General features: G+C 35.7%; 1 protein-coding gene and 1 pseudogene across 1 annotated transcript; both read right to left on the reverse strand.

Moving 5' to 3' along the window:
• Positions 1 to 1,138: 1,138 nt before the first annotated feature.
• On the reverse strand, positions 1,139 to 3,584 carry LOC106339844 (protein NUCLEAR FUSION DEFECTIVE 4-like). The gene is made up of 2 exons (XM_013778712.1): positions 2,913 to 3,584; positions 1,139 to 2,522 (listed from the first exon to the last, which is right to left on the reverse strand). The coding sequence occupies exons 1-2, from the start codon at positions 3,469 to 3,471 to the stop codon at positions 1,315 to 1,317; spliced, it is 1,767 nt and encodes a 588-aa protein (XP_013634166.1). The 5' UTR covers positions 3,472 to 3,584; the 3' UTR covers positions 1,139 to 1,314.
• Positions 3,585 to 6,621: 3,037 nt separating this feature from the next.
• LOC106339165 overlaps positions 6,622 to 11,366 on the reverse strand; it is a 5,012-nt pseudogene continuing 267 nt past the window's right edge.

Here is an 11,366-nt window from a genome sequence, read left to right on the forward strand (position 1 = left end):
TGTTGAAACCAGATATAGTAATTTGGCGTGAAACCTCTATTTATTAAATGCTTCCAAACATTTTCACGGTTTGCCAATTTCGAATTGTTGCATTTTCGACAAGGACATAACATCTTACCACTTTCTTGGGCGAGCGGTGTTGAATCTGCTTGATGCATAAATGTCTCCAGCCCCTCAAGGTATTCTTTCGTCACTCTCCCGTTAGCATCTTTATGCATTTACATCCACTTCCGCAACTCGAAAATATTCCTGGAGCCCGCCATTTTTTCTTTCACGTTTTGTTTTTTGGTGTGTTTAAAATGATGTTAAAACGTTCATATTTATAGGAAACTTTCGAATCTGGTAGTTGTAATTTTCCTAGGAATTTACGAAAAAAATTAGTTAGGTGGCCGAAAAAAACGTGTTACAACTAAAATTTCCTCGCTAAGTACACGTAAATTATTTTCTCGTAAAGAACATGCTAATTTTACATCGAATTTACGAGAAAAGTGTATTTCCTCGTAAAAGCCACGTCACTTTACACCGACTTTACGACGAAACGGTTTCGTCGTAACTTTGCGAGGATATAACGCTGATTTTACTTTTCCACGTAATTTTTTCGTAAACTCAACATAATTCTACGAGGATTACTGTTCCTCGTTAATTTTCGTCGTTAAGCTTGTGTTTTATTGTAGTGAGAAGGTACTACTTCGCCTACCTCTTATTTTGGAATTTAGGTATTTAAGTTCCCGTAAAATACCTTGATGTATGTATAGTATTGGAAAAGTTCCAGTAACCACTAACTTAACGTTTCGAGAGTTCTAACATTTGAATATATAAAATTCTAGAAATGTTGGACGTTTTAAAAAAAAATTGGTCTCGCTTACTTTTTAACTCTTCACAAATCAATGCGACGCACTCGTTCTAGATTTACATCACGCAAGTGTAGACCGACAATAAAGTCCAAGTCGTATAAACACAGGTGAGCCAACAACCACTTGCAATAATTTAGTTCTTTATCCTTTAATGATTTATTCAAATATGTCACTTGTGGCTCACAAACTCATAAGTCTAACTCATTAGTTGACCCATGACCATTACCTATCTCCAAATTTTATCCTTTCACTACTATCCAAATCTCCTAAAACACACAAAACGATGAATAAAGTACTGCTTTCCAAAAGCCTTACATAGTACTGAACATATAATATGTTTTAGAAACCACTTAACCATATTTTCTTATCGAGCATACCTTTAACAATCATCTACTTAAAAACTTTCCCCTCCTTTGCCTAAGACGTTTTTTTTTCTTTGCCTAAGACTTTGCTATTAACATTATCCTTTTTTTGCTTCCTCCACCGTCGATCTTGCTGGCGCCGCCGCCGCCATTTCCATCTCGGTGGCCAACGCTTTTTCTCTAAACTTCTTGTAGATATCACTCTTGTAGAACTTCCTGGTCCGGATCACCAAAATCATCGAGACCAATACACCAAACAAAGTTACCGTAGTAATTATAATAAAAGACAATTTAAAACAAGCTGTGCCTGTGCAAGTCAAATCTCTCCCATCAATTCTAGGTATCTTTAACGCATTGTTCTGCTTCTCGGCCTCCACATCGTACAAATAACCCGCCACCCGTACGTTTAGCAAGTAAGACCCGATCGGGCTTGCGACCGAACCGAAGTTATACAATGTAGAGTAGTACTTAAGCCCGAAAATCTCGGAGATGATAGCAAATAGTAACGGCCATTGCGCACCAAAACAAAACCCTATGATGACCGATGCGACGTAGAGTCCACCAGGGACGTTAAAAGCAATAAGAAGGTGACCGGCGCAGGACAAGAGGAGGATCAGTGTGAGCATCAAAGGCCTTGGGAATCTATATTTGATCAAGAAGATCTCAGAGACCACACCTGAAACTACACGACCAAAGTAGTTCCATATGCTTACGAGTGACACAAACGTGCTTACACTTCTCTTTGGATAACCCAATGAGCCTCCAATTTGACCCAAGTTGTCTATAGCCGTCAAAGTCCCTCCCACGCCACAAATGGTCGCTAAGAACAAAATCAACATGTCCACACTAAACAACGCTTGCAAGATAGTATAGTCATCTCCTCTCTCCGGTGGGATAAACATAGTCGTCCAACACGACGCCGTTTTAACACTCTCCGCCTCCGTTGGCCTTTCATTATCATCTTTGACTTCGGATGAGTCTAGGTTTGGTTTCTCCGTGACGATATTGATCGGTGCTGGATCGTTTAAGGCGACTTGTTTATCCGACCAAAGCTTCTTTTCTTCCCATACGACAACTATGATCGGTAAAACAAGCAAGATGATCACCACGGCTGCGCTGCCTCCATACTCACTCCGTGTAAAGCCGGAGAGTTTGTCGGTGATGATGGCCACCATGAGAAATGTGGCGAGCCCGAGAGATATGTAGAGGAAGTTATAAAACACCTTTAGCTCATTTGTCTGTCTCACCACTTTCATATTCCTTATTGTCCTCAAGAAAGCAAACGAGACTGCTGCAGGTAACCAACCTATATATAATACAATAACTCGTACAATTAGTCTGGTTTTCAATACAAGGATTTATTCATTATTCAAAAAAAAAAAAGTTTCTTAGTTTCTGTTTTTCCCTTTTCTTCAAATCATATTCTATCCAATGGGTTAATCAAGAGCGTATAATAATATCCAGTGTTTAAAAAAAATCTGTATAGTGTTTAAACTCTTAAATAATCAGTAAATCAGTCATAAATAAAATGATTTTTCTAAATATGAACGCTCGTCTAGGAACTAATGTTTTATAAATCATCTAATTACAGCTTAACAATTTTTGGAACATTGATAATAATCATTGAACTCTGTTTTTATCTGTTTCATATGATTAACCACATCGTTTGATAAATTTATTTAAAAGTTGTACTTACCAATCATCAAGATGAGAGATTTGGTGTCTTCTCCATAAAAGGCATGGTAGAGCTGTGTAATAATGGCGCCACTAAGACCAACATACCCCTTAAGAATCCCCAAGACAACACCACGTGACTCCGGGAAGTTCTTAACGCACGTGACAAGCGATCCAGTATTAGCAAACGACTGTGAGTTGGCTCCAACGCAGATATAGAGACACATATGCCAAACTTGAGGCTTCGAGATTCGTTTTGTGACGGCTAGCCAAATCATGAAGTAGCCAAAGAAGTTAAGTACAGCTCCTATTATGAGGATGAACCAAGGAGGAGTCACCTCGTTGATTAGACCTGCTAGGACTCCAACGTTGGCTCCTAGATCTTTGAAGAAACTGAGGAGGTTAAGTGTGGTTTGGTCGTAGCCTAAGGTTTTCTTGATATCGCCTGAATAGAGACTGAACATGTAAGTGGCTCCAGCCGCCGACATGATCCAGAGACTCCCAAAGAACATAAACCATCTTCCGGTTAGGATTTGGATGGTTAAGCTCTTCATTGAGCCGCCGGGAGTTGCAGCCACCATTTTTTGTGTGTTTTAGGAGAGAAGTGTGTGTTCGAGAGGGTTGCTTCTGGTTGGAATATATTAGCCACGAAGTGTGCGTGAAAGAAGGAGAGAGAGAGAGAGAGAGAGAGAGAGAGAGAGAGAGAGAGAGAGAGAGAGAGAGGGCAAAGAACGTTGTTGTTGTTGTTGACGTTGACTTGTAGAGTAAATAGAGTTAGAGCGGGGAAGGTTGGACGTAGAAGCTATGCTTTATCTTTTTACAAATATTTATATAGATTTTATATTATGGAAATGGCAATTAATTCAATGCATGGAGTGGATGATTATCCTGCTAAAGAATTTAATACCTAGAAACATGACGTAGAAAATTTTGAAAGGATGTTGACTATATTAGGATGGAGAAGAAAAGAAAGGTAAAACTTTTACATTTATGGAATCATATAGAAAATATATAGGTGGGTGGGGACTACGGTTAGAAGGGTTGACTGAAAAATACAGATATAAGGTAATTTTTAACATATTAACAAATTTAAATGTCTAAGAGAATCTACAATGTATTAATAACAATTATGAGCTTATCAGATAAATTAACACTAAAAAGCGATTAGCCTATCATCAGGACCTTTATTTTATAAACTTAGTCGTAAATTTGTTTTGTCGACATTTTGTAAGAGTAGTAATTAGTTATGTAAACAGACTGTTTAAGTCACAATCTGTTTATACAATATCTAGGTGTAAAAGACACCATATGAATAGTGATTGATGAATGGATTCGGTTGACGTTAGTCATATGAATTATTGATGAATGCAACTAGCACCTATCAATTATTTTGGACAAGCATTCACATTGCAAACCAGAGTAGGTTTTTCCCAATAAACATAGTAAACCGAAGTAGGGTAATAGGTGTTAACCAAAAAGGCATATACAACAGACAATTAGGTGTAGAAGTTGGAATCACCTTATAAGTTATTGAATATGAGTTCTTAAGGTACCAAAATTTTCATGAAATAAGGTGTTTATAGCTTCACATACTTAATAGTTTGATTGTTCCAAACCTAAATGAGGTTGTATTTGTTAATCATATATATACTTACTTTACATTTTTTGGTAGTAAATGATGTTTGATTGAAAATAAGATAATGTACCTCTAATATATAAATTATAGCTTATATATTATTATTTTTAATAAGAAATAAAATTCAAACACAAATACTTGATCAAATTCTCTAAAATTCTTATATTTCAGATTTATTGTTTATTTCAACCGCTAATTCAAATACTATATTAGTTTGGGAAAGTTTATACAGGTTGTCACAAAAACTACAGGATTCCTTCTCATAAATCTGGTGAATCTCCCACGATAATGACATCGTCCCACAATTTAAAAACTATAGTACAGTAGCCGGGATGAAAATTAATATCGGCGTTAGTTGTACTTGTCTACAACTTGATCAATGTGGGAAATGAATTATCGAATATTTCTTTTTCCCTTAATTTGACTTTTACAGTATGTCAGTTTAACTTTCAATGACGCAGTTTTTTGTTTCAATAGTTTTCATTTTTTTTTTTTTTTAATTTTAGTTTACTATTTTTTTTTACAGAAGAATAAAACATCTACAAAATGACCAAAAATATCAAAAGTCCTAAATGGATAAACAAAAGTTGAGAATGTCTATTTTTTTCAATTTTTCTTTTTTTTCTACGCAGTGTCCTGTATTTAGAGTAAGACTAATGAAAAACAAAAAGAGTCAAAGAATATATCTGGGAACATCTTTCTTCGTCTTATCAGTTCGTTTCGATTCTTAACAAGTAGGGTGGCAAAAAGCAAAACTCGTAATACGTAATGCTGAATGAATGGCAACTACTCTTATAATTTCACACTTTGTCTTGCATTTTGTTTATTTTTCTGTCAACAATTTGCTTATATTAATTATCGAAAATTAATCCATTGAGGACTACATACCCACCTTTAGAGGCCGCAGCGTAAAGACAAATCCATGCATAGACAAAGACAAATCCAACTATAGAAAAAAGCAAACCCATATTTGAGAAATACTTACAAATTGGTAAAAATAAACCTGTTAAAAGATGAATTTATTAAAGGTTAGAAACACATTCTGCTGTGGCTCGGGATGGTGTATATCAAAAGCATAGCGGAATTCCAATAAACAGGACAAGACCATCGATTTTCCAATATTTAAAGGTAGTTTTTAAAAAATTGAAATTTATGTATAATTTAGACCAAATTTTCAAGGTTGGTTTGTAACAACTTGATTAAAATAATATAGCTAGTTTCGAATAATCATAACAAATAATACAAGTTTAATATGTAAAACTTGAAATAGTGTTGCCATTGCCAACAACTAGCTCGAATAAAAACCTTTTTGTAATCACGAACAAACCTGTATAACTACATTAATCAATCACACCACATTTTAAAACTATGTAATAAATAATTTTTATTTCTGCTTATAATCTGACACGAAACTTATTTAATTTAATTATATGGTCAATATTAGAAAACTAAGACATAATCTTTAAATAATATAATCAGCCAGCAAAACTGCAGGACCATCTCATATTACAAGTATGAATTACTAATTGATTCGTCTAATATGAGTATGAATTACTAATTGATTCGTCTGATCTCAGATTGTCAATGCTTGATGAAGATTTTGGTATAATAACTGAATTTTTCTTTCACTGAATAGTCAAGTCAATGTATATTATTGGATTCTCCTTATTTCTTCATCCATTAGGTCTCTTTCGTTCATGACCACAATTAAAAAACTGAAGACCAGCAGAATAGTAGCTCTAAAATAATGACTATGATATGACGTACATTTAAGGACTCCCTTGCAGTTGGAACATATTGACTTTTAATGCATTGATTTTGGATTTTTTTCGAATAGACTATTACTTATATATATGAATACGCTTGCTAAGATAATTTAAGTACATGAGCTAGATCAAAACATGGGCTTGTGAGTTAGAAACGATGGTGTGTACGTCATAAGCAAGTAATGCTTTCTTTGCATTATTGTTTTGTGACCCAAGTAGAAGAAGAGAATTGGTCAAAGTTACCAAAATTATGTCACATATGAAAATATGATAGAAGAATCTTCATGGTCGAACTCCAAACCATATAAATGCTTTTTTTTTTCCTTGAAGTCACGCCAGTACATTTGAAAAACAAAAGAAAAACTTCTGTACTTGTGTCCCTAACCCATTAGCTTCCTCTTCGTCTCTCTCATTGTACTCGAGTAATAACCTCTTTATATCTTGCTTCTCTTCCAAATCAGCAGCTTCTTTATGTCTTGTGCTCGAGCAATCACTCGGGATCAGCATCTGTTTTGTTTGTTGTTTGTTTCCTCCCTTCACTTGAACTTCCCTTGGCTCTCCATTCCTCACCGTTTTCACCTATAAAATGATGGTGGTCTTTTCCAGATCCTTCGAAAACACTCATCGGTATCGTCATGTTCAATGGAGGTCTACCACGTAGTTCTAGCTTTCTTTGCTCTATGTTCTCCTAACACACCCACAAAAACATTTTAAACATGTTCACATTATAGATTCACATGTCTTGCTTCACCTTTCAGATGCATCAATAAAAAAAAAGGTCAAAAAATCTGCACTTGCCTGAAGTAAAGCCTTGAGTTCTTGATCAAAGTCGGCTTGTTCCTCAGGATCTACGGTTACCACCTTCTGCCTTACACGAAAATCATTACTCAAGAAGACACATTAATTTGTCAGACCCCCCAAGGGAATATAGGATGGACTTGTGATCTCATGTTAAAAGACTAACCTGCAAGTCAAATTCAATATCCAGGGGAAGATGACCCTTGCTCAGTACGTATCTCTGGAAATGTATCAAGAACTGATCAAGCCTTTTCTTTGAAGAACCTCGATCGAAGTAGTGTCCACAAGTTTCCAGAAGAATGATAACCATCCTGACACGGAAAAAAAATCTTCTGCTGACATCATAAAAGCATTATACAACAGTCAATCATTGAAAGAGAAGAGCAGAAGTAGCAAACCCGTTGCATTTTTTTAGCAAAGACACCAACAACAGTTTTAACTCTCTCTCCATATGTCACATTTGCGTAAATGAGATACGCCTAGATACCACAATCCTAATATAAAACTGAACATGAGGGATGTATAAAAGAAAGCAAGCATGCACTTATGATTATTATCCTTCCCACACAAGACACAAGACGAGCATTTAGAATTTCTTATAGGGTTGAACTCTGAAAGAGCCTGTGGCTAACTTACCTCAACCATATGAAAGAATCAACTAAAGCGTCTCGAATATCACAGATGAGTCTACGTGCTCGTAGTTGTACAGCTCCCCAAAGAATCTCAAATAGGCCAGTCGCTTCAGTTGTGCCCCATAGTCATTCAACTCTAGACCAACCCTTATCTCCTCCAGTACCTTCAATGTAGCACGTTACTTCAAAAAAAAAACAGATGTCATACTAACCATGCAATCAGGGAGAAACCATTTATGCAACACCATCTAAAGTAATAGTTGGAAACCAATTTTTATAAATATCCCCCACAGAGTACTTTCCTCCAGTAAAACTCAAAAAGATTTCTGAATTTTAAGAACTTGCAGGAGTAAGAGATCCGGATAGCACAGAAAGAAAATCAATATGTATTAGCCTATTAGATACAGTGGACAGAACATAACTCATCAACAATAGCCACCGCAAACTCCTCATGATGGCGACTCAGACCAGAAGTCAGAGAAGCAATTAAGTGAATCTGACCATACTCTCCCTTATAAACTTTAATAAAGCACTCTTAAGATGTATTGCTCACATTCACTCCATTGAAGCTTCCGCAGTTGCTTCAGTACATTCGTAATTGAATCTTTATCAAGATCTGAGAATAGCAATTTCAGAATATATATACTGCAGAATTTTGAATGAAAGTATTAGAAAAAACAAAGTCGCCAATACAATTAAACATCGGAATACTATTCGAAATTAACGGACGATGTCGCTGGAGATTAGTAAATACCTGATGCAATGGTGGACGAACATTAGAAATTCGTGCTGATCTTTCAGGTAGTTTACAAAGGTAGTAGGCATTTTCCACAAGAGTGCTTTGGCGAGGATCTAAGTTCTTGACATTTTTCAGGCGCATCAATATGTCCAGCATATTAGTCATCCTGAGTGTGGTTTCAGGAGACCGATAGAGGAAACGGCCACATGTCTCCAAAAGATTGCAAGCAACATCAATGTTATGATGAGAAAAATCATCTAAGCAAGCCTGCAAAAGAAATTGGGAAGTGAACATTTTTTTATGGGGAGGGTCCGATAAGTGGATTCAGGTGAAACGAACCTACTATATATAATAGATGCACGTTGCTAGTGTTGCGACCATACGCGAATAGTATGCTATCAACTCCAGAGATGTCCTAGGGACATTAAATAAGTTTTTTTCTGTTTGTCTTGGAATTCAAATAACAATATTCCACCTGGAAATAAAACCGTAGATGTAAACAACGGAGCAAAAAGACGTTCAACCAAAACAGCATCAAAGATCAAACCATTTCAAGGGCCCTTACCGTTAATTGGTCAATAAGATCACGGCTTACGCAACCAGGAAGTCGCTGTAACAATCTTTCGAAGTTAGCCACGTCAAGGCTCTTGCCTTTCTCCTTCTCACTATCCTTTTCTTTCCCTTTTTCCTTCTTAGCATCCTTAGCCTTTTCTTTATCTACTTCGTCCTTCTCTTTTGGCTGCTCAATGTTCAATCCATCAGGCATAGTACCAGAATCATCCAGAACTTCAGCTGTGTCTTCAGTTGTTTGACGACTTCAGAGCTAGACTCCTACGATCAATCACAATAAAAAGCATGAACTCATAAGTGTAGGGATTTATACAATAAAACTATGCATTTTAGTTTTTCAAAATGCCCAAATATGCAGCACGAAATCTTTCAAGAGCAAAGCATTCCATTCTGTGATAGACAATTGAACCATGCATTATCGACCAAGTGCACTTAATTCATCGTCTATTAGAAAGAAACACCATCCACGTTCTCACATAGAAGCAACAGTAAATGTCTTCTTATATCCTAAGAGAGGAGTGAGAATAAGATGTAGTTTGAAATCTACTCACAGATAATTTCTCTTTTGCATTTGAAGATTGCTCACTTGATTTAGTCTCTGCTTCTCCCAACAAGACTGCAGGAACAAATGCCCTAGAGAACAAAGGCATATAACAAATTGAAAACTGAAAAAGAAGAGTAAACGTTGTAATGAACTAGAAAATTTAGACCATAAACAAGAATTGACCTCAGATCAGGCAAGCACTCATAAAATGTCTTGGTGTCTTCATCGTCCCAAATAGGCTCGGGGACAGATGTATCTTTTACGGCAGTAGATGATGAGGCTTCATCCCCTGCTGTGAGCCTAGTTGTACCATCCTCTGGCAAAACAGGAGGTTGCATATCAAGAGATTCCGCCAAACTGCAACAGGAGCCTAGTTGTATCTTATTGGTTTCATTATGGTCATAGTTCTTCTGATCGGTTTGTATTTATATTTACAATTTTATTACTATATTCAATAATAGTTTAAAATTAAATTTATTCTGATATCATATTATGTAATGTACTGATATAATTTTTATATTGAATTCTATAATGTTAAGTTTAGCAAAGTTTTCCAGAATAATTAATGATTAAGAAAGAAGATGTTCATACTAAGTTTTTTCCTATGAATATGCCCAAAAAAACTCTCTAAGCATATGTTTTACCAAAAAAATTAATTTTCTATTTTAAATACGAAGACTAAAGTTATGTTTTAACTATTATAATAACAGGAATAATGACGATTGCTCAGAAAGGAGGACCACCAGATAAATTACCTCCTTATTGTCTAGAGGAATACAGAGAGAAAATTGGAAATTGTAATAAAGACGATTGTAAAGCTGAATGTACCAGAAAAAGGAATGGGCATGGTCTATGCGCGGGCGCCCTAGAACAGGAGAGTTGCATTTGCACTTACCAACCGAAGAATAAAAGGAATCCTTGTTCACTCTGATTTCTTATCTACATTGGAACGCAAATAATATTTATAATAAAACACGCCTTTATCAAATGACAAAAAATATTATTAATTGGTGTTAGTGTTTGTGGCATAATAAAATGTATTATGTTACCAAATATAAATAAAAATAACAAATATTGATATGGCTGTCTGTTTGATCCAAAAATGGTGTTTATGCCGAAATATTTGTTGAATCAATACAATAAAAGAATCTAAAAATAAAAGATTAGATTCTTGAGGTTTAGGAGAAATCTTAAAGAATCAAATGAGAAATGAACATCAAAAAGAATTTATAGATCAAAGATTGTTTTACATGTATGATTACAAGTGTAAATAAATCTATAAACTCTTTGTAAGAAGTGTTCTAAATATAAAAAATGGAAAAGAGAAGAGAAGATCCCCATAATCAAGAGAAAGATCTCTTTACTTATACAATGGTATGTGTAGGGTTTTCTAGCCAAATGGGTCTAGTACATTGTCTAATAGGCCTTGAGGGAGGATGTAAATCCACCCCCAACAGTAAGTCCCCCCAAGTTCGTTGAGAGAGATGGAATCGATCTCTGCGAAGTTTACGAATAGGGTTTATTAGACAATGAACTAGACACATTCATGCCTATGACGGTTTAGGCGAGTTTATTTCGAACTTGTGCCTAGTAAGAAGCAAGTTTGATTTAAACTCGTGCTTAGCGAAAGACGAGTTTACTTGACTCATGCTAAGGCAGAGGCGAGTTTACTGAGAGCTCGTGCCTAGTGGAAGGAGAGCTTCTGTAAACTCATGCCTAGCCAAAGATGAGTTTTTGTAATCTCGTGTCTATCAATAAGCAAATCGACCGCAAACTCGTGCCTAATAAAAA

The sequence above is a fragment of the Brassica oleracea genome, chromosome C4 (assembly GCF_000695525.1).
Source record: "Brassica oleracea var. oleracea cultivar TO1000 chromosome C4, BOL, whole genome shotgun sequence".
NCBI lineage: Eukaryota > Viridiplantae > Streptophyta > Magnoliopsida > Brassicales > Brassicaceae > Brassica > Brassica oleracea.